The sequence below is a fragment of the Ostrea edulis genome, chromosome 7 (genome assembly GCF_947568905.1).
Source record: "Ostrea edulis chromosome 7, xbOstEdul1.1, whole genome shotgun sequence".
NCBI classification, from domain to species: domain Eukaryota; kingdom Metazoa; phylum Mollusca; class Bivalvia; order Ostreida; family Ostreidae; genus Ostrea; species Ostrea edulis.
In genome coordinates this window covers 66,286,194-66,311,419 of record NC_079170.1, presented here as the reverse complement: position 1 = coordinate 66,311,419, position 25,226 = coordinate 66,286,194, and the positions used below count along the sequence as shown (strand labels likewise).

The following is a 25,226-nucleotide window of genomic DNA, read 5'->3' as shown; positions in this document are numbered from 1 at the left end:
GCAGTGGTTATATGCGATAGGGCACACATGTGATGGTGGTCGGCCGCTCGGACACGTAGGTGTCATCCGGGTACCCCAGGTTTCTCCCTCAGAATGAACTCCACACAAGTGGGTAAATAGTTGATATATGGCTAATGTTCTTTCTTGTTATGTATAACTTTTTCTTCTCTTTTATTTACAATATATGCACATAACAAATATTAAACATTCGATTTTGCTGTCACATTACATGAAAATATTTAAATAATAATGTATCACACAAAATGATGTTCGTAATAAATAATTACACGTTAATGGTATATTAAAGCTACGAAATAGTTACTATGAAAATCATGTACTGAATAAATTGATAAATCATATGAAAATGGTATAGAAAAGTATGAAATAATGTGCATATTATATGAAAATGATGTATGACATAAATTATATATGAAAGCAGTATGTTATGTATATATGAAAGCAGCACATGATATATAAATGAGATATGAAAACTATCCATGTCTACCGGTAGGACACATCGTACACTTCACAGTCCTACATTACCCTCAGGTAAACAAAGTGTTGAGGAACTGTCTCCAATATCCACAAATTATTAGAATCATACATATACATGTATGTAATAATGTACTAAATAATTTGATACACGACATATAAATGATACAAGAAAGCTATGAAGTAATGTACATTATATATACATGAAATATGAACGCATTATATACATGTACATAAAAGGTATACGAAAGCCACCGATGTCCACCAGTAGGACACACCTTACTGTACAGTCCAGCATTGTCCTCAGGTGAACAAAGTGTTGAGAGACTGTCTCCATATACACTGCATAGCTTTCTATTATCTTAAAACACAATTTATTACAATCATACATTAATATACAAGGATGTCATTTAGATACATGTATATAATTTCTTTCTATCTGCGTCTGTTTTATTCCCAATGAGTTGATTATCTTTGTATGTTAAATTCACAGTGTGTTAGGGGTCACTATCTGTGTGAAAGGTGAAGATAACAAACAGTGATCAATCTCATAACTCCTACAGGTATGTTACATTTACAGTGTGTTAGGGGTCAATATCTGTATCCGTTACATTCATAGTGTGTTAAGGGTCAATATCTGTATCAGTTACATTCGTAGTGTGTTAGAGGTCAATATATATGTCTGTTATATTCGCAGTGTGTTAGAGGTCAATATATGTGTACGTTACATTCACAGTGTGTTAGAGGTCAATATCTGTGTCCGTTATATTCACAGTGTGTTGGGGGTCAATATCTGTGTCCGTTACATTCGTAGTGTGTTAGAGGTCAATATCTGTGTCCGTTACATTCGTAGTGTCTTAGAGGTCAATATTTGTGTCTGTTACATTCACAGTGTGTTACAGGTAAATATTAAACTAGCTGCATGCCAGCATAGTGTCCGTTACATTCACAATGAGTTAGGGGTCAATATATGTGTCCGTTATATTCACAGTGTGTTAGGGGTCAATATATGTGCCCGTTACATTCGTAGTGTGTTAGAGGTCAATATCTGTGTCCGTTATATTCACAGTGTGTTAGAGGTCAATATCTGTGTCTGTTACATTCGTAGTGTGTTAAAGGTCAATATCTGTGTCTGTTATATTCACAGTGTGTTAGAGGTCAATATCTGTGTCTGTTATATTTACAGCGTGTTAGGGGTCAATATATGTGTCCCTTACATTCGTAGTGTGTTATAGGTCAATATCTGTGTCTGTTACATTCACAGTGTGTTAAGGGTCAATATCTGTGTCCGTTACATTCACAGTGTGTTAGGGGTCAATATATGTGTCCGTTATATCCACAGTGTCTTAGAGGTCAATATCTGTGTCTGTTACATTCACAGTGTGTTAGGGGTCAATATATGTGTCCGTTACATTCGTAGTGTGTTAAAGGTCAATATCTGTGTCTGTTACATTCACAGTGTGTTAGGGGTCAATATCTGAGTCTGTTACATTCTCAGTGTGTTAGGGGTCAATATCTGTGTCTGTTATATTCACAGTGTGTTAGAGGTCAATATCTGTGTCTGTTACATTCACAGTGTGTTGGAGATCAATGTTAGATCAATGTCAGAAATATTCGCAGTTCATGTATTGTAAGTCAGAATGCGTTTCATTCACAATCCGTATGGTGGAGGTCAATATCAAAGTTTTTAAAAATAAATTTGTGCTGGATGTCAATAAAAGTATCGTTCTCAGTCCATGTGCTGGACGTCAATGTCAGAGTTTGTTTAATGGATGCTAATAAAAGTATCGCTCACATTCCATGTGCTCTCAGTCAATATTACAGTAATTCATAGTGTGTGTTTGCTTGAGGTCAATATTAGGTATGTCATTATAAAGATCCCTCCCTGCTCCGAGCATAGGCCTAAATTTTGTAGCCCATCACCGGCAATGGTGACGTCTCCGCATGAGCGAAAGATTCTCAAGCAACCAACCGTGGCTTCGTAAGTATTCTGCTATTGATAAAAGTGAAGATCAACAGCATTTTGTTCTAAAATCCCTTTTAATAATAATGCCACTATGTTATAATATTAAGAGGTTTTATTGTGTTAGATTTAGTCAATTCCAGCTCGTTCATTTGTTTAGTCAGAGAATGTGAAGGAGTTATCCAATATTGGATTATTTCAATGATTATAAGACGAGGTAATATTGTATACCACAGGAATTGATTACTTCAATGATTATAAGACAAGGTAATATTGTATACCAAAGTATTGATTACTTCAATGATTATAAGACAAGGTAATATTGTATACCACAGGAATTGATTATTTCAATGATTATAAGACAAGGTAATATTGTATACCACAGGAATTGATTATTTCAATGATTATAAGACAAGGTAATATTGTATACCACAGGAATTGATTACTTCAATGATTATAAGACAAGGTAATATTGTATACCACAGGAATTGATTATTTCAATGATTATAAGACAAGGTAACATTGTATACCACAGGAATTGATTACTTCAATGATTATAAGACAAGCTAATAGTGTATACCAAAGTATTGATTACTTCAATGATTATAAGACAATCTAATTTTGTATACCACAAGAATTATATCTAATGATAACTAGCAGGCAGGTAAAACAGCTCAATACATTTTCTTTAAAACTGTTCAGAACATTTCTGTTCCATTCATGAAAGGTGAAGATAATTCATGAATCGAACAATTGATCAATCTCAGAATGCCCATGCTATGAGATACGTACAGTTATGATATGTAATATACTGTTCAATGTACTAGGTCGTGATGAGTCCATTGTTCAACAGGAATAACAAATAAAATCCAATGTTCAAAGTGGTAATTTACGTAACCAGAAACAGTTCTAATTGAAATTTGCCATCCAAATGAAATTCAATTGCAAAGTCTGATTTCTATGGTATACCAAATGAAGAACAATTTTAAACCGGTTAAAGGCGAGAGAGAGAGAGAGAGAGAGAGAGAGAGAGAGAGAGAGAGAGAGAGAGAGAGAGAGAGAGAGAGGGGGGGGGGGGGGGGGAGGGAGAGAATATCATAATACTAGTATCATACATTCTGACTTTGAGGGTGCATTTAATTTGATTTTTCTAGCCCTGTTAGTATTGTTTTAATCTGTTTTGTGCTAATAGAATTCTAATAATTTGATATTGACATTTGACGCATATAGACTATGATGTTTCAACATGTTTAATTATAATAGCTTTGCTAGTACTGTTTCTATCTTGTTTCGTGCTTGTGATATAGAACTATCCCCGTCTGTAAGTCTGTAAGTTTGACAATAGCCTTTGACCTTCCATAGTTATGGGAAAGATATATGTACCGAGTGTAATATGACCCTAGCTCGATAAGAGTTCTGTTTTATCTTATTTCTTTCTATAGCGAGTTCAGAAATGATATGGGTTCATTTGTAACTTTTGCTTTTTGTTTTCAGTTTAATTAATGGTGACTCAGAGATTATGAAAGCATTATGAGTTATTCTAATCATGTGTTCCCTATTTTTCGGAAGTATCTATATATTTCACAGTAGACATTCATCAATAATAACTTCTAACCACATCTATTTTTATTTTCACTCGATATATTAATTTTTTTGCATGCATGGAAATTGACACAAGTTACTCCTATAGTGTTGAAACTATTGTTCCTGTTGTCTTGTTTGGGATACAGAACGGTGATTAATTTCTTAGTCCGATATCAAAATACGAAATCAAAAACAAAGCAAAAACGGACCTCAGGAATCAGCAGAGGTGAAAGCAGGTGCGTAGGAGGAGTGAGTATTCCCTGCTGACCAGTCACACTAATCGTGATCCCTCTATTTGGGTCAGGATCCCTATTTGACTAGTCACGCCAATCGTGATCCCTCTATTTGGGTCAGGATCCCCATTTAACTAGTCACGTCAATCTTGATCCCCCCTTTTTTCAGGAAAATAGAGTAATCCGTAGTCAACACCAGTATTCAAAGAACGGCCTAACAATCAGTATGGGACACGTCAGGCAGAAGAACGGCCTTCTGACATAGTCTACCGTGACCCCTGTCAATATGTCCTGAATCTCTCCGATCCTCTCGTGTGTTTTTTAGTAAAACCATAGATTCTCGATGATATTAAGATCTGGACTATGTACTGGCCAACTCATGGTCTGGATTTGACTCAGGTGTAAAGGTGTTAATAATTCGGTCTGGATTTGACTCGGGTGTAAGGGTGTTAATAATTCCGTCAGGGTTTGACTCGGGTGTAAGGGTGTTAATAATTCAGTCAGGATTTGACTCGGGTGTAAGGGTGTTAATAATTCGGTCTGGATTTGACTCGAGTGTAAGGGTGTTAATAATTCCGTCAGGGTTTGACTCGGGTGTAAGGGTGTTGCTAATTCGGTCAGGATTTGACTCGGGTGTAAGGTTGTTAATAATTCGGTCAGGATTTGACTCGGGTGTAAGGGTGTTAATAATTCGAATGTAAGGGGCATGGTAACTCGAGTGTAATGGGAAATAATATGAACTCAAAAGAACATTCAAAGTTGTGATGATTCGAATGAAAAGGACACTGTGACCTGAATACACAGGGGATAAGAATGCAGAAGTAAAGAGCATAAAAACTCCAATGTTCGAGAAACAATAGTGTCAGGAAAAAAACTGCCCGAAACTGCTTGCTCTCTCTCTCTCTCTCTCTCTCTCTCTCTCTCTCTCTCTCTCTCTCTTTGTGCGTTTCGAATGAATTACGAAACACATGTATATGGGTGCAATGTGGCTATTGCAGTGATTGATTTATTTTTCATCAACATCAAGACCCTAAACTCGCAGGACCAAAATTTCTCTACTTTCACTTTATAGAATACATAACGATGCCAATCGTACATATAAAATGATTGAACAAACGTTAACTGGTGTCTTTAGCCAGAATATTGTTTTATCTGTAGCTACCGGGGTAGTTCTTTATCATTACCATGTGAATAATCTTATCATTCAGACATATTCCTCAAAGTCTAAAGATACATGTACCCAACATAACAAAATACAGATAAAGGTAGGATTATAAACCCACAGATATGACATATTGAATATAGAGACCGACATCTAATAATATCATCGCATCTCAAAGGGTGCGCACACCTCATTCACTGAATAACATTGAAGATGAACTTCATTTTATCTAGAATGTCCATTTTATAAAAACCCGAGGAATAGTTATGACATTATTGTATTAAACCTAGTTTGTATAAACTTGTACGTTTATTATGCAATCAAAATGCTAAAGAGTTATCTAACCTGGTACATTTTTATGTAAAGCCACGGTATTACGCAAAATCAATACTTAGCAATGTAATTTTACAGCGCGTAAATCTTTTTATCAAAGTGTGCAACGGAACTTTTTGTGGAATTTTTAAATATGTGAGAAATAAATTTCACATTTGGAAATACATGAGGTTGTGAACAGCATTCTTCTGATGAATCACTTTCGCGGAGTATGCTGGCGTGAAGCAGGTCATACCCTCGTGTGTATTTCAAAAAGTGAAATTTATCTCTTATCTATATTTACATTCTATTTTGATTTTTGTCAGAATTTTCAGCCGGGGAAATAGAGGATCCATGCGCATGTTATTGACATCTGCACTGCATTGGCGGGGAAATAGCTCTCATCACAGTTGTTAATGCGATTAAATGCAAAAACCTCGGAAATGCAAATATGTATACGCGAGTCACATGGTATTTAGACGATAATACTGTGTGCATAAGAATATTGGTATATCATATATCTACATTTCGAATGTTTTTGTCTTTCATATCTCTACCAATTACAAAGATAGCCATTTCTTCATGAATATGAACGATACGGGTATGAATTTTGATAAATATAGTAAGGCTATTTCAATGGCTGGAAATTCCGAAAGAAATGAAGCGTAAAGTGTAAATATACAAAAATAAACCTTTAGAATTGCACAAGGGCATGGACACTAAATCCCTTCACGCCGGACTACTTTTCATGGATGCTGGCGTAAACCATATATTTATATGCGTAAAGGTCGTAGTTCATGCCCTCACATATCTATATACTTTTAAAATTCCTAAATGTAGCCAGTGTGTACAAATGTCCTTATAAATGTGTTATGAATTTATATCATGTACTCTGATGGGCCAGTGGGCTTAACAAAATAAAGGAACTTAATTAAATATGAAATAATACCGAAATAAACTGGGTACCTATAAAGTGCGAAACGAAATCAAAACGAAACGAAACGAAATCTACAGAAACGAAACGACGAAATCCGTTGAAACGAAACGAAATATACCGAAACGAAACGAAACCCACTGAAACGAAACGAAATCAACCGAAACGAAACTTATAATAATTAAAAATGGTATATTAGGCCCCTGTGAAAGTTACCACATATCAATAAAGTTCGCCTCCCCTTTGATGTAGGCTTTCGGCTTGACTGATACAGTTTTAAAAGTTAAAGTGAGTAAACACAAAGTACATATCCGAAGCTGATTAAATACCATGTGCAATTAGTTTCGGATCCATAAATTTCAGAACGAAGGGTTACAGTCTCAGAGGTATGGGGAAACACACTAAACGAGGGGTGGGGTCGCCGGCGTTGGATCCGCTTTTGGGCATAGATACATTGTTTGAAGAAAATGGTGTCTGAGAAAGTTGAAAGCAGGAAGAGCTCTTAACCTCTTATTTTATCTCTAACTGCTGAGGTGCGAGTACTTTCAATAATGAAAAAAATTGAATAGTATACCATGTTATATGAATGCAATTCGGTAATATATATATACATGTATTATTAAAAATTATTATCCATATGTAGTGAGTCTAAAGATAACTCTATAGTTTTGGGGTGTTTCAAAGACGGGGAATTGAAAACGGGACGGAAAACGGAATTTTTTTTATGCAATAATATCACGAGGAGGTCAGCATTTTGTAAAATCAAAAGGCTTATGAACAAGGGGAGCATAAATTACAAAGAGAACGGGAGGACATACTCAGAATCCACCGTTTGATATACTACATACAAATACACAATATCCACATGTAAACATAGATTTATCTTTAGAGAAACAAATACTGAAACATGTATTTATGCCCAAAGGCGGATCCAGCGCCGGTGACCCCACTCCTCGTTTAGTGTGTTTCCCCAAACCTCTGACCTGTGAGACTGCAATCCTCTGTTCTGAAATTTATGGATCCGAAACTAATTGCACATGGTATTTAATCAACTTCGGATATGTACTTTGTGTTTATTCACTCCCACCCATCCAACTACTAAAACTTTGTATCAGTCAAGCTGAAAGCCTACATCAAAGAGGAGGCGAATTTTATTGATACGTGGTAACTTTCACCGGGGCCTAAGGTGCCATTTTTAATTATTATAGTTAAAGGAGTTCGGTTATACAATCTGTTTCATTTCACTTAGGTAGGTTTCGTTTCGTTTCGGTGGGTTTCGTTTCGTTTCGATGGATTTCGTTTCGTTTCGTTTCGAACTTTACAGGTACCCAAATGAATTGATATGAAGAAGTGAAGATGACGAACAGTGATAAATTCCATATACAAATGATACCCTATAAAGAACCGAAAGTAGGAGTTCGGCAATCACGAACCCTGGACATACCAGAAATGGAACCAGGTGCCTAGGAGGTGTAGGTATTCCATATCGACCGGTACAACTACCATGAGCCCTATATATATTAATCAGGTAAACGAAGTAATCCGTAGTCAAAATAAATGTAAAGAACGGTCTAATAATTGATATATAACACGTCAGCACGTCGGACAGCATTTTACCCAGTGACGGGAGTATTTACAAGTTATATCATTATAACGACTAGAAAATCTGCTAACTGCTGAGAATGCTGAAACCCCTGTAATGTGTGGGGTGGGGGGGGGGACTCAAATGTTAATCTCATCACTGCAAGACTACGCTGTTGACTGTTTCAAAACATCACTGTTTTGGATTTTCATTATAATATATGCTATTAAATGCCGAAAATCAATACAATGTAATGAAAACGACGGTTTCAAACTTTTAAGGCACTTGATAGGTTCAAAGAGAGAACCGGATTTTCACTCAGCTTTAAACAGCTGTGCGTTTTTCGCCGGCCCTGTCGCTTCCGTTAATCTATTGCGCAAACTAAAATAAATTCCTAACGCCAACTACAGGCAGGAGATTTAAAAAGGTCGTCCAAAATGTGCAGCCGATTTAAATTATCAATAGTTTGGTAGTATATCTTTGTGTTAAGTCTTTGTCCGCGTGTATTAGAATATTTAAATGAACAGTGGGCTACGTTTATTCCACGGATTGTAATGTCTTAATCTCCGACCGCCGAGCTATTGCTGATAACAAGTGGTAGGTTTTAGAGCTGTTCATTCAACCTGCCTCTCTATTTATTCACACCGAGAGCAAGATAAACACGGCTCCGAGGAGCCTAGTGCTCGCTTATGTACATAAAAGGACTTTAATTGAAAAAAATTGCAGAAAGTCGAGAGAGTTTTTTGTCAGTTAGTGTACAACCCAGGAATCGTTCTACGTTAGACTGTCGACTCCGCGCTTATCTTGGAATCAATATACATTCGGCCAAAAAATCAATTGTCAAGTTTCTACTTTAAGTGGTAAAAGCGAGTTCCTGATAGGATACTGTATATGCGGGCACCTGTCGGGCGTGCGGAACATCCCCACCCCCCTCTACTGTAATGGACTTGAGGGACAGCGCTCGACTTTAGTCACGTGGGGGTAAGTTATTTCACTTTTCAGTACTGATTATATCTCCAAGTGATTATCTCCCATAATCGATCTCTAAAGTTTTGTGGATACCGAAAACCAGTCGTCCATTAACGAACGGTCAATGAGTAAACTGAAAGCAAAATTACGTAATTATAAGTGAAGCGAGGAGCAAGGGAACGTGCCTTCTTCTGGCCGATTAATGAAATGTCAACTTCAATAGTAAGTAGTGATTTTTTTTCTTATCATTTTACAATACCTTCCCTTCTATAGAATTCCTATATCTTCAAACGTCCATAACTAATTGGTGCCCATTTCGTAGTTGTTAGTCTCATTTTACATCATGACCCCCCCCCCCCCCCCAAAAAAAAAAATTAGGGGACATAATTAGACTACGCAGAATACATATAATTAAATTTCACAAAAGTCAAATCTCCTGTCATTTCTTAAGAGATAATTTGACCCTGAATAGGTTATACCGCTCGTTTTCTCTATTGAAATTCTTGTCTGAAAATAATGGATGTCTACACGTTTTGCAATCGATTACAAAATGATGATTTTATAGATTTTTTTTATTTGCAATGATTTTATTTTCTATATATATTCTACTCACGGTTTTCACTAAGGATGCTACAATACTTTAACAATCAATTATTTTATTCTTTGTATATATTCCACTCACGGTGTTCATTAAGGCCGATATTCTGCAATGCTTTAACATTCAATGCTTTCCCTGAATTTCATATCTTCCAATTCGAAATAGTCAGCAACTGATAGTACAATTTGCTCATAGTTGAATTACATGAGAGTTACAGAGCTCACAATTCTGTTATGTAAACAAGGCTCGTGCCATGTTTTGTTTACTTATAGATTGCTTGTAGAAAGCATCATGTATAAAACAAATTGGGATGTGACAAACACAAAATACTATTTATTTGTGTTCAGAATTATCTTGTAACTTGAAAAATCTACTTTTAACGAAACTTTTACTAGTACATTGTATATCTAACCTATGTAGACAACAACATAGCACGAGCCTTGTTTACATACTGACATTCAAAATTTCCCCGACCAATAGAAATGCCTTTTTAAAATTAGTTAAACATTGTAAACATTAAAATGGAAAAATAAGAATTTGAACATCTTCACCTCAAATCGTATCCATGCCGTACACTTTACAAGTTTTATCAGCCCGAGAGAGCGACTGGGGAACTGGTTTCATAATCCACCACGGATTTGACGAGAGAGAGAGAGAGAGAGAGAGAGAGAGGAGAGAGAGAGGAGAGAGAGAATAGATTACTTCCTTTGCGCTTCCGTTTTATAAACGTCTTGGTTTGGGGTTGGGGTTTTTTTTGGGGGGGGGGGGGGTTGGTGGGGGTATTAGTACATATAAAGTTATCTATAGAGTAATAGCTTAACAAGCACTTATTGAATCTAGCCAGATATAAGATAGTACTCCGTAAACACGAATCCCATTTCTGAACATTCACCCCCTTAAAATTATGGATCCTCTCCCGAGGAACAGTTAATACATGGTAATAGTATGGCACTGTCTGTAAAAAGTTTGGTATTTTATCTTGGATATCTCTGTGAGTGTCCTTCGTGTCTAAGCCTCCTAAGTTAACAGCCTTGTGTGTGAGTCTCTGTGTATTAGGATGTTTGCACACGACTTCAATTCACAAGAACCGGTCGGGGGTATTTCTGTATTACCTTTTTCACTTTACACATCTGGCCCCAGATCAAGTGTCATAAATAATGCATTGAATTTCACACCAAATCAGTGCTTCAGTGTTATTTAAATCTCGGAGTGAGATAGGGACGAGGCGGGTGAATGTTCCTGTTAGAGAAAGACGTTTAAATAGTCAACGCGGTTGCATCAAAACGCACATTTAAAGCACAGAACAGGTTTCAATTAAACAGTTAAATGCATTTTCAATATCAATTTGATTCAATTCCAAGTACATACCAAATTTAAATTGATTTTTCAGCACTGCAATTTTTAAGGTGACACTTCTGTATGAATCTGATGACAAGTCAGAAAAGCGACTGGCGTGATTTTCACGTGTGTTCCTGTTTGTACAAAAACCACGCGAATAGTTTGCAATGTATATGTTATTTTACAGAAAATCGCACCTGTGAATATCGTGTAATATATGTTATTTTACGTACAATCGCACCTGTGAATATCGTGTAAATTCATTAACATGATAATCATACGATTTTCATGATTTTTATTGGCGTAATATTATGTTGAAATTCATTAGCTTTCATCGATTTTAATGTGATAATCGTATCGTATGCATATGAAAATATTCCAATATTTATGCTAATTTGAACTGCGTAGAAATGAGAAAGCAACACACCATTTATGATATATGTTTTCTTTATTCACACAAAACTGATAACATCGTAAATCTTCTCAGTTTCTGTTTATTTCATTAACTACCCTTATCCTGATCTAAATGACATTTTATATAAATGCTGAACGTATTACAAGACTGATCGTGTCTAGATAATTCCTTATGACATATTTTGTATTGTATGGAAATCGTGTTAACCAATAATTCATACGAATATCACATGTCTTACTTTTCATCTTCTTAAGCGAATTTCATTTGAATTTCATCTGAGAATCACCTGAGCCCTGGTGTAGGAAATAAACCAGTGGCGGATTAACAGGGGGTGTTGTGTTAGGGGGTGTTGTGTTACCCGGCGTGCCCCTTAACATTTTCCAACTTAAGGTAAACGATGGTCTCGTGTTTAGAAAACTGAAATAACGATAAAAGAAGCACCCCCCCCCCCCCTCCAAGATATTTTTGAAAATATGTCTTCTTTTGTCGATTCGTGAATCTTAGTTGTGTACATACATGTGATGTAGTTACTAGAGTAAGCACGCTTCCGATCATGAAGAAAAGAAACATATTTGTCTATTCTGATGATGGCGAATGGTTTGTATTAATTTGAAATACATAACTTTTTTGGTCACATAAGTTAAAGTTTGATAGAATTCATACATACATACACGTGTGGCGGATTTAAGGGGGACCCCCTTCCCTAAAATTTGCAATCATTTCTTCCACTCTCGTAGAAATAAATGACAAGATTTTTCGGTTTATTGAATTACTTTTTGTTGGAAGGACTTACACATTTGCGTCATTGTATTAATTTCGCCTTATTAAGAATGTCAGAAAACAGTAAAAATGACTACACAGGACACATTTTCGAACCGTATAAAATCTGTAAAATCCAGGAGTTTCCGTGGGCCCCAAACCCCCTTCTTCATATAGTTGCGCCCACCCTAACCACACTTCCTGTAAAAACAAATAGTACATGACGATATTGTTGATTGAACAATCAAGTGAAGTCAAAGAGAACTTAAAATTTTATTCCAAAATACCCTTAAAATTTGTGTCATTTTATTAATTTCACCCGACAAAAAATATTGCAAATGACAGACATGTTTCAAGTCCTAAAAACGAAAAAATCCAGGAGCTCAAAAGGGCTTCGCCCTAGACCCACGGGTGGGGGTGGGTTGGCAGACACCCTGTAAACGGTAATATTTCTATAAATGCTAACTGACAGAGCAACAGCTGGGAGATGCAAGGAACAACACAGGTCGCCAAGACGTGGGGTATCATTAGATTGTTCAATATATAATTCATGCAAAGTGAATCTTTTAAAAATCGAATCTCCAAGTATCGACGATTGCTTTACCTGGTTTATAGTTGTGCAGATCGATATGCTGTCGGTTTTCTATCAGTATCTGATTACATTACATATTCAGAACAAATTGCGGGGTTCAATAACAGATGCAAATAGTTACAAGGTCATGGATTTTTCTGGAAACTTTTGAAACATGGACGACTGACAAGATCGCACATGTCCGTCTGTCGTCTGTAATAGTGCGTGCATATTGTACTAAACACTTTCATATTTTTGACAATCTCTTTGTGTTCTATTCGACCAATTCCAACCAAGATTGGCACAGAGGCTTTTCCTATGGGGGATCAAAATTTCTTCCTATTTCCCTTCCGGAAATATCTGCACAAGGTTCCCCAGTAGTGTATCCACACAGAGCGACGTTATATAGGGATCATCAGTAGTAATTAATTAACAGCTTTACGGGATTCAATTTGATTTTCGTTCATTTGCTAAACGTCCATTTGGTACAGGTGCACCGCTTTTTTCACACAGTCACGCTTTCTGCATACATTTTCCTCAATTGGAATTCCGCGAGCATCATGTAACAGATACTATGAAATACCTGCTTATGGCCTTTGGTTGTTGTTGTTTTTTGTAATTCAGTGAGTTTTATGATTTTATGATTTTAGATGAAAAAGTGAAACGATGGCTAGCAGTGACGATGAGATAGAAGAAGTAATCGATGATATTTCTTTGGCATCCGGCGAAGGCGTCTCACTGCTCAAAGAAGTCGATGTGGAAGTGGCGTTTGAGGGGGATGTAGAAAATAGTGATGATGAAAGCACTGTGAGGACGAAGAAGAAAAAAATAACTGCGCATGTACATGTGGACAGGAACGTTGACCAAAGTGAGGAAGAGGATAATATCGAAAGTGAAAAAGCTTCCCGGAGGAACTCACGACGGAAAGGGGCGGGGAAATCCGAGGTTATCGAGAAGTCCGAAGAAGAGGTAAATAGAGAGCGACACACATTGGATATATCCCTTTATGTATTGGTAATGTGTTATTTGAGATGGAGAACAAAATTCATCATTTTCAAAATTTGCAATATGCTGCACACGAATACTAGGTACGTTTTAAATTGCGTCCAAGAAATCTAAGCCCTATTAACAGTTATAGCTATCTGTATTTAGTTATCTAGAAAATCGCATTGCAGTGTCGGACAGTTGATTGACTAATCAGGTTAATTAAATCTTCATCTGATTAAAGTTCATGGTCTCCCGTCTTTCGGCTTTGTCAGGATCGTATCATGCTCTGTGAAAACTTGTTTAATATCCCATAATGATAATAATAGAGTTTGCTAGATATGTTGCAATTATCAAACTTCCTTCTAAGTTACAGAGAAACGAAGATGGGCAGAAAGCTGCTGTTGCGCCTGTCGTAAAGGACGAACCAGACGTAACGACTGAGAACAAAGTCCGCATTGTTATAGAACATTGTGACACTGCGACGGGGGAGGAAAGTGGTAAAAAGGAAACGGCTGAATATCCGGGGACGGAGGGAGTAAAAACTGAACAGCCGAAATTAAAATGGCATCAGAGAGTCGCTCTACAAAGACACAAAAAATGGCGTTGGGCAAAGAAAAAGAAAATTGAAAATGAGGAAGATGATGAAGGGAATGAAGATGAAATGGATAATGAAGATGGTGAGATGAAGAGGAAGAAGGATGAAGATGAGGATGAAGGGGAAGAAGAAGATACCAACATGACAGAAGAGGAGAAAGAGGTAAGACATGTTGGATTTATCTGATTACGATGAGGATAGGAATTTGGTTATATGTCGAGATCGAGATGCTGATAGTCTGATTGATCGTAACATTAAGATTTGATATGTCGAGATCGAGGTACCGATATTTCATAACATTAAGATTTAATGTGTCGAGATCGAGATGCTGATACATCATAACATTAAGATTCAATATGTCGAGATCAAGATGTTGATACATCGTAACACTAAGATTTTAATATATAAAGATCGAGATATGTCTGTCACGACACGTGGCCTCCGTTTTAAGGTCAATCCGAATGACCCGTGATTCTCATTTCTAAGTTTGGGTGTTTGGCGAAGAAGCAATCACTACCTATGTTTACGTCTTAGGGTTTGATGCGGTCATGGCACGAAGGGGGCTCAAACTTACGCCCTCCTAGTCACGAAGTGAAGTGAACTCTCTGCCACTGAGCTACCGTGACTGATCTAACTTTATAGAACCTGACTGTTAGTGTGCAAACACTGTCAGACGAATAAAGATGTGGTGTACTATTATATTTACAGTTTAAAACTCTTTCACATATTTTCTATCTCAGTATTTATTGTGAACAGTTGATATACTTAATACATTATCCTACATCTGGTATGACGTCATAATGGGAATGATGATAGACCATACTGTATGTCTTTGTTTGGTTTACAGGATATGTACAACGCCGTGAGAAATGGAGACTATCTTCTTTTTCAAGATCTTCTGGATAAAAAGAATGCCGACATTAACATGGTGTGGGTAAGCCTCTCCATTTATAAACATGCATGAATATATAGTCTTTTTAGCTCATTTGAGCAAATCCCGTATGTTAATTTTTCAGCAATGATCCAATTTGTTATTCTGTAGGAGCGATTGTTTGATAAAATATGTGTACAAGTCAGATCTCTTGTCCTGAGCTTGGGTTCTGTAGATCCGACTGTTTACTTGTTTCAACTCGTGTTCTGAGCTTGGGTTTGAGAACATTGTTCTGACGCATAAGGCCAATTCATGTTTTGTAACATTGAAACATCCAAATAAGGTCATTATCAATGTCCAGGACCTTGCAACTGAACACCGTGGGAACTTGAGGTTCACATAAGCCCACGCATAAGGTGCTGATGCACTTTATTTTTTTTCTATTTTTTCTCAAGAATGACGGAGTCGGTAGTCATGAAATTATACAACTTTTGATCTGTTTGGACCAATACGTTACTCAATGAAAAAAATCCTAAATCTTACCCTTAATGCACCAAGTAAGTGCCTCAGATAATTCAGAATAACGTATTTAATCAATATTAATGTGCCTATACCCTTTTACAGAATAATCTGCATTGGACAGTAATAAAGCTCCAAAATTTATTAAATTCAAAATCAATTTCTCAATCATGAACATAGAATTATTTGTTTAAGACCTAGACCCCGAGGATGTTGCTAAGATATACATGACAACCAAATACAACATTAAGACTGTAAAACATCATAATAAGAATAAAGCATACTCAAAACATACACACTGGGATGGATACAAACCAAAAAAAGATCAGATGATGTGAAAGGTCAAGATCATTTTTTATGTCACAGCTTAAGGTCAGGGTCAAATTCTCATTAACAATTGAACACGCTCATTGCGTTTCACAAACCCCCTTTTATCATTAAAAATATACTCCTTTAAAAGAACACACACTTTACCCGTACATTATATTGATGAAACCTTGCTATTGATTCGTTTAGTACTGGGAGAATTTGCTGATGGTGGCGATGCGTGCGCAACAATTCGTGATGGCGGAATTCCTTATAGACAATGGAATTGACTACAACTATGAAACGACACTGCTGGTAAGAATGAGATTTTTGCACATTTTACTTCGCCTTATGAATATGAAATGAGCAAGCAGCTAGAAGTAGTTGATTTTTGTGTAGCATGATAAATCTGTTTGACTTGAATAATCACATGGGCCCGCTTGTAGACCTCACCTAGGGCTCCATGGCACCTGGAATTGGATAAACACATACGATAATTATATAGTCAATGCAAATGTTTGCATACAGACTCCTGAAAAGTTTTTTTTTTTCACTTTCGTTTCACATATCATTAAGATACGTGTTTATAGTTTTAAATCTCGTTCGGGAATTTTTCACTCGTACAGAGATGTCCCCGGATGTAGGTGAATTATGACAAATTATGACAAACGCTCAAGGCTGCAGCAATTGTGATTCTTGTGTCAAGGCCTGTCATAGCACAAAATCTCCTCTTTAATCCGATTCACATCCGACGTCATAGCGCTTGGCGAAGGAACAACCACTCCCTGTCTTAGTTTTCACTCGGCACCGTGATCAAGGATCAAACCCGGAACCCCTCAATTGTGAAGCAGACCCTGACCACTTGACTTCTGCGAGCAGTGTATATAACATGTACTATAGTGTATAGTGTATATCATGTTTACTATGAGAACAGTGAAAATAAGAAGCTCTGAGCTCGAATTTACGTAATGAACTTATATACCTGGAAAAAAAACCCATTATATGTCACAAAGATTACAAATCAATGTCCGCGTTCACTCGTAGGGTGACCCTCACATCAATTCTTTTCTTAAATCCATACCTCACGTGTGAATCTATTTAATAATAAAAAGTCTCTAATACTTTCTGTTCTTTATCATTACGATGGAGCATGGCATGTTCATTTGTATTTCTGATAACAAATCGCAGAAAATAACATCCATATGGTTTTCATGTCTGATTGAGTAAGGTTTGTATTCTACAGTAATTGTTATGGTTACTTTTTATGCCCCCCTTCAAAGAAGAGGGGCATATTGGTTTGCACCTGTCGGTCGGTCGGTCGGTGGATCACATGTTGTCCGCTCAATATCTTGAGAACCATTCACTTGATGATAATGATATTTCATACGTGGGCTGGTTATGAGTAGAAGAGGACCCTATTGTTATACCCCCCCGCAACAAGTTGTGGGGGGGGGGGTATACTGGAATCGGGTTGTCCGTCTGTCTGTCTGTAGACGCAATGGTTTCCGGGCTCTAAAGCATTATCCTTTCCAGCTACCGTCACCATATCATATATATGACTACCCATGGAATGAAGATGTTCCCTATCGATTTTGGGGTCAAAAGGTCAAAGGTCAAGCATACTGGACATCGAAGTAACAATATGGTTTCCGGGCTCTAAAGCGTTATCCTTTCCACCTACAGTCACCATATCATACATATGGACTACCCATGGGATGAAGATGTTCCCTATCGAGTTTGGGATCAAAAGGTCAAAGGTCAAGCGCACTGGACATTGAAGTAGCAATATGGTTTCCGGGCTCTAAAGCGTTATCCTTTCCACCTACAGTCACCATATCATATATATGGACTACCCATGGGATGAAAATGTTCCCTATCGATTTTGGGGTCAAAAGGTCAAAAGTCACGCGCACTGGACATTGAAGTAGCAATATGGTTTCCGGGCTCTAAAGCGTTATCCTTTCCAGCTACAGTCACCATATCATACATATGGACTACCCATGGGATGAAGATGTTCCCTATCGATTTTGGGGTCAAAAGGTCAAAGGTCATGCGCACTGGACATCGAAGTAGCAATATGGTTTGGTTTGTCATGCCGTTTGTTTTTTACACTCAGAAAAGAGGTAGTTTATACCTATTACCAACACCCTTTGGGAGATTGGGGTAAGCGGGGGGTGTTCTTAGTGAGCATTGCTCACAGTACCTCTTGTTTTTTTCAGGTCAAAAGGTCAAAGGTCAAGGGTCAAACTGGACATAGGGATATGATGTCTGCTCAATACCTTGAGAACCCTTTGCTTGAAAGACATAAAACTTGGCACACTGGTACATTCTAAGGAGTAGATGACCCCTATTAATTTTGAGGTCATATGGTCAAAGGTCAAACTGGGCATAAGAATATAGTGATCATTCAATGATTAGAGAAACCTTTGCTTGACAAACATCAAACTTGGTACACTGGTACGTCTTCAGGAGAAGATGACCCCTATTGTCAAACTGGACATAGGAATGTACTGTCCATTCAATATCTTGGAAACCCTTTGCTTGACAGACATCAAACTTTATTCATGGTACATCTTCAGGAGAAGATGACTACTAATGATTTTGAGGTCACGTGGTCAAATGTCAAGGGTCAAACTGGACATAGAAATATATTGTCCGTTCAATATCTTGAGAAGCCTTTGCTTGACAGACATCAAACTTGGTACACTGGTACACCTTCAGGAGTTGATTACCCCTATTGATTTTAGGTCACATGGTCAATCCACTCTTGACATAGGAAGATATTGTCTTTTCAGTATTTTGAATTGATGGTACTACTCTCAATTAAATGGTGTGTGTATAACCCTTTTCAATTTTGCACCATGGGTCATATGTGTTTTACAAACATCTCTTGTTGTAAGTTGTACATCACAATAAACAAACTACACTGTGTTTCCAGGTACATGTAATTACAAATTTCACACAAAATGAAAATCTATATAATAATTGAAAACAAAATAAAATTGTATTTTCTAGGATTTGAAAGATCGTGAAAAGACAGGCAAGCGTTTCTTCCAGTACAAATTGTCTTGTCGACAGATGGCTTATGATTTAGGACTACTGAATGTGGTAGAAATGATTGATGTGAAAAACAACCAAATTCACAAGTACTACAAACCAACACCGCGCATTCCGCGCATGCGCCGTCCACCTGCTCCCCCTCCTCCGTGTTTAATGTACAGCGACGAAGAGGAAGACGACGAAGAGTTGCTGGCTGGAGGAGATAGCGATTTATTATCTAGTAATTCACAATTTGCGGACACCACCGAATCCAAGGCGGAACCAGTCGAATCCAAGACGGAAATATTCGAATGCAAGACGGAAACTACAAACGACAAAAGTCCAGACAAAAAGGTTGAACTAACGGTAGATAGGATAGCTGAATTGGATATGACAGATGATGGGCACGAGTCATTAGCACCGTGCCCTAAAAGTGTTGTAGCGAACAGATACGAATTAGTCGAGGAACGACCTGGATTGTTCCGACGAGGAACAAAGTCATCCATGGGATTACAACAACATAATGACATGAAATACAAACGTCGAGTTCAATCAAAAAGTGCGCACCCTAGAACGGGAATCAACGTAGTGGGGAGTTACGCTTGGGAGAGTAAACGATGGCGACCCATCAAGAGTGCGTCCACAGAAAAGAAGTCAGAGGCTGGCGTTCCGTTCGTTGCATTAATGTCATCATCGTCTTTGGCACAAACATCTTCTTTACCTCCGAGAAAAAACTTTTCTATGCAGAGACCTCTGTCATCTCCGGCCTCGTTTTCGGTAGAAATTCAGAATATTTTGCGACAGAATCGTCTGCTACGCACGTCAGACCCAGCTCTACCCTATATTAAGCCACCCAATAAAGGCCTGAGGTCACAGTCTGCCAAAGCGGTAACTCCGTGGTGTCACAGTAATTCTTCTGCTGTGTTCGAGCGACTATCCAGCACAAAAATAAACAACAGAATTCGAAATCCCCGGTTTTCTGTATGTAGACAGATAAGTATGAGGATAAATCGCTGACCGTATGACGTCATCAGCATGCATTGCCTGATAGCTCAGAATCAGACCCATGACTTTGCTTTCAGGACTGAGACAGATTCATTTTACATATTTTATAAAACACTGCATGTGACTGTCCATGGAGTTTATCACCGTACTCTTTATTACGACATGTGATGTCTGCTTAAAATTTTGTAAAAGTTCGTCATATAATTATGTAATCATAGCATTTCCTGTAGTCCTGAAACATTTCTTATCGAAGACATCTCCATTTCTCTGGTGCTTAAACTTTGTAAGTCTGAAATTCTTTATTGATAGTATTGCATGAAAAAGGGTGAAAATGTATGTAATTGCTTTAGAGACGGAACCACGTGATACTATTGTATTAATCGTAATCTGTAGGCATTTTCAGTACAGCCCTGTATTGTACTTATACTAGATAAACTTGTTGGAATAAACATTTACATGTTACTGTGCTCTTTATCTCATCTCATTAGATGTGTCTGTTACTCTGATTATGTCATTATATCAATAGGCATACCACGTAGATCAAGGTATATAACAATGAAAAGGTGAAAATAACGAACAGTGATCCATATCTTAACTCCTATAAGGAATGCAAAATAGAGTTGGGCAAACATGGACCCCTGGATATACCAGAGGTGAGATCCGATGCCTATTAGGAGTAAGCATTCCCTGTCGACCGGTCACACCCGACGTGGGTCCCATCTCTTGATCAGATAAACGGAGTAATCAATGTTCGCTATCTTCAACTTTCATGTGCGATGCTAGAAAAGAATACAATTAGCCAATGTTAACCCTTTTCCCCCGACTTTCATAATCCATGGGTGTAGGAGTCCTGAAACTTACAATTTATGTCACCATTGTCCCAAAGATGCTTCATACCAAATTAAAAGAATTTAAGAGGTAGTAATCAAAAAGAAGTTAAAATGTTCAATTGTTGATGCAAACATTTAACCACTGACCAGTTTAGACCCTAGTACCAACAAAATCCCTACCCTTGGGATCATGAAATTTATATATTTGACCTTCCGTCTTCTAAACATTCTTTTGATTTCAATTTAGTATCTATAATGTTAAAGCTAGTATCTAAATGTATTACACATACACTACATGCCAAGTTTGACCCCGTCTCTACATGGGTTTCTTGAACTTTACTATTTTGATAGAGGCTTCCTTCCTTTGTATATAATTATGCATTTAGTTTTTCGTACAGATGTGTGGTTGTAGAGAAGAAGATTTTTGGGAATTTGCCAATTTGAAGCAGTTTTCCCCGCCCCTAAGACCCTGGGTGCAGGAGTGTAGAAATTTACAATTTATGTTCCCCTTGTTTCAAATATGTTTCATACCAATTGGAATGATAGTTATCAAGAAGGAGTTAAAAATGTCTATTGTACACACATTTGATAACCGACCGTTTTGACCCCCACCCTGATACCAAAACGCCTAACCCTGGGATCATCAAATTCACAAATTTGGTAAAGGACTACCTGTTCTTTCCTCATATCTATCTGGTTTCAATTTAGTACCAGGAGCACTAAAGATGTTATTTAACTGTTTTACTCATAAACATTATATACCAAGTTTGCCCCACCCTGGGGTTATAACCCCTACCTCGGGTATCATGGAATTTACAATTATGGTAGAGGCTTCCCTGCTCTACACCAATATGCATTTAGTTTTTCTTAAACGTGTGCTGTTCTAGAGAAGAAGATTTTTGAAAATTGGTCTATTTTGGATAGTTGTTGCCCCACCTCTAAGGCCCCGGTGGTGCAGGGGTCTAGAAATTTACAATTGATGTTCCCTTTGTTCCAAATATGTTTCATACCAAAGTTGAAAAGAATTGTAATGACAGTTATCAAGAAGAAGTTAAAAATGTCTATTGTACACACATTTGATAACTGACCATTTTGCCTCCACCCTGATACCAAACCCCTACCCTTGGGATCATCAAATTTACAATTTTGGTAAAGGACTACCTGTTCTTTCTAATTATCTATTTATTATGACACGCTTGTCTCAAAAATGCTTCACACCAAATTCAAAAATAAGGGGAATGGTACTGATCAAGAAGAAGAAAAAAATGTTTAATTGTTAACGCATGTCGAACAACGTACAATGGACAAGGCGAATTTCTATCCAGCGTTATCGTTCTTGACACTCGCATATATGTGTGTAAAGAACGATAACTCTGGGTAAAGATTGGGACAATGCTCGATGACAAGCTCTCATGTATGACCTGAACATTTCAACAGGGGATGTAATTTTTTGAACACGTGCATGAAAAAGGATAAGATAATAAACGGTGATCAATGCCATATTTGATAGATAAACCAAGATTGCATTATTTAAACTAATAGTAAAATCACAATATGCTTAACTCTAACCCTAAGCCGGATTTTGTTGAAAGTAATAGTTATTGTATATTTTTTTTCCAATAACTTACTTGTATCATGACCAATTAGAAATACAATATTTGTCATGTGACCAGTGGTTATTGCATGGTTTTTTAATTACCCCAATGAAAAGTAAAGTTTTTGTCACGTGATCGCTTGAGTATTTTCCTCTTCTCGCCATGCATGTTCATCGCGCACTTATAGCTCGATAGTTGGTGAAAGTGGAAGTACAGAATGTGTCTGATCAGAGCATCTCAAATATAAACATTGTCGATTTACACGATTTGAGTGTACAATTTTATTCAATGATGATCAGGAGGATTTTCTCACAAGCATGGGGTGATCACACATTTCGTGAGATTAAAATGGGAAATGATATTTGTAATGGATATCGACACAGCCGCGGGCCTAAATGTCGTGAATTCTGATTTGAACTTCACCTTGTGTTGAAATTGTCACTGTCAGGTGGTGCTCAATAATTTATCTACACAGCACAGTTTTCAAAAATATGCAAATGATGGTTCCGCCCACTGGTGTATTTCCAGTTATTGTACACTTTTTTATGAAAGGAAAAACACTACAGCCATGATACAATTGGTGTTAATTGCTTGGTCAAATTCGTTACTTCATTGTATAGTGCGGATTCTTAAGGCAGGGGACATTGTTTTTGGTTCTGAAACACGTGGGTAGGGGTATACTTTAATGTCAGATTATGACAGACTGATAAAAAATCGTATTTCCCTTTTTGTCAAGACTTTTATCTTATATTTGTAAATTATCACCCTAAAATACATGTAATCCATGCATATTGGTGCACAAAACAAGTGTCCGTTGTTTTTTTTGTTTTTTGTTTTTTTAATTTATTTATTATTATCATTTTATTTTTTTGCTTTTATTTTTGTCTTATTGGTTACGAGGAAGGCAGAGAAGAGATGGGAGGGCAACATCCTAGAACGGACAAGCCTGAAACTAAGCAACACCCTCAAAATAGAGACACCAGGCGGATAGAGCTTGTTAAGAAGTCTTTGGTGGTGCCCCCACGTCGCCCAGACTACGGGAGAAGTGAAGATGGCTGGCTAAATTCGTACCACGTAAACCTGATCAGAGTACCTTGGTAAGGGATTTAGACACACTAAAAACTCTGTCTGCCCTTCCTAAAAATACATCCTTCATCTGGGGTCATCCGTCTTTCCTCTCAGCTACAGACATTTGGCTGGACCATGTAGGTTTTCATCTGTATTTCTTCAACAACTGCCTATGTGTCTTAGTATTGTATTAATTTTGCACTCATTGACATGCTAGGAATCATGTTGACACCTACCTATTACATATCAACTGTTTCATTAAGCACTCAGCTACACCTGACATGTATCCAAAAATTACTGTACACAGTTTACACTTGTAATATTACTTGTTTTGTGGGTGTTTGTTTTTCAGGTCTTGAATATGTCCATTGATTTTCCAGTTTGTCTAGTAACGTTGACGCATGGTTGCCATGATTATATTCTTAATGGTCAATATAACATACATGTATTATGAACGTGAAACCTGGCAGCATTGTTGTTGAACTTAAACATTATTCGTATATACCTTGCACAATTTCATGTTCACACTTGATAAAACGATTTCTGATGCATAAATTCTTGCTCCGTTTGAGATAAACGCTTGAGAAAAGTGTAACTGGCTCGTGGATAATATCCCCCGACTCTAGTACAACTTTATGTTATAATCGGACACTGTGTCCATAATTATCGACTGATACTTTGTTTTCCATATATTGCGAAGGGCGGTTCTTTGAGTATTTGTTTTATAAAACGACAGATTCATGCACGTTACCTTTCTCTTAATACTTTCCGTTATTATGTAATTTTCATACGTGACTGATAACAAAGATATAATGCGTTTTAACAATCACAGAATTCACAAGAAAGGATAAATAAACTGTACATTACCCTATTTTATACGGATTAAGGGTGGTACTACTGCGTAACAAAACCAAATTCCAGTTTAAAGTCAAACTCTGGACCGGATTCAATCCACATACAACAAAATTGATTTATATAAAGTAAATATATTTGTCTTACTACAGTGTAGTTAGATGATCGTGAGTACTACGTTGATGTTAGAGGGGTTTCAACAATCTCATTGAAAGTCAGCATTTCACAAATTTTATGTCATTATAATGGTCTAGTTTGCCAACACAACCAATCATTGGGTGAAATGCCGTCTGACGTGTTTCATACACATTGTTAGACTGTTCTAGGCAAACTGGTTTTGACTATGGATGACTCCGTTTACCTGATCAGGATATAGGGATCACGGTGGATGTGACCAGTCGAAAGGGGATGCTTACTCCTCCTAGGCATCTGATCCCACCTCTGGTGTATCCAGGGGTCCGTGTTTGCACAACTATCTATGTTGTATTGCATATAGGAATTATGAGAGATAGATCACTGTTCGTTATCTTCACCTTTCATGCATACCGATTGTTAGGCCGTTCTTGGTACACTGATTTTGACGGTGTTTACCTGATCAAGATATAGGGCTCACGACGGGTGTGACCGGTCGACAAGGAATGCTTACT

General features: G+C 37.3%; 1 protein-coding gene across 6 annotated transcripts; it reads left to right on the top strand.

Annotated features, from left to right (window-relative positions):
- Positions 1-8,619: 8,619 nt before the first annotated feature.
- LOC125655919 (uncharacterized) lies at positions 8,620-20,696 on the top strand. 6 transcript variants are annotated; one of them, XM_056145138.1, is made up of 7 exons: positions 8,646-8,859; positions 9,121-9,243; positions 13,563-13,881; positions 14,273-14,656; positions 15,342-15,428; positions 16,401-16,505; positions 19,206-20,696. In XM_056145138.1, exons 3-7 carry the CDS (start codon positions 13,579-13,581, stop codon positions 20,244-20,246), a joined length of 1,920 nt encoding a protein of 639 aa, XP_056001113.1. In that variant the 5' UTR covers positions 8,646-8,859; positions 9,121-9,243; positions 13,563-13,578; the 3' UTR covers positions 20,247-20,696. The 6 variants fall into 6 exon arrangements, with proteins under 6 accessions (XP_048742408.2, XP_056001113.1, XP_056001111.1 ...); XM_056145136.1 differs by having other exon boundaries at positions 14,267-14,656; XM_048886451.2 differs by having other exon boundaries at positions 8,620-9,243; positions 14,267-14,656.
- The last annotated feature ends 4,530 nt before the right edge of the window (positions 20,697-25,226 follow it).

Coding starts and splice junctions, on each gene's coding strand:
- LOC125655919 (XM_048886451.2), top strand. CDS start 13,579: ATGGCTAGCAGTGACGATGAGATAGAAGAAGTAATCGATGATATTTCT. Junction 13,882..14,266: donor TCGAGAAGTCCGAAGAAGAG/GTAAATAGAGAG, acceptor CTTCCTTCTAAG/TTACAGAGAAACGAAGATGG. Junction 16,506..19,205: donor ACTATGAAACGACACTGCTG/GTAAGAATGAGA, acceptor TGTATTTTCTAG/GATTTGAAAGATCGTGAAAA.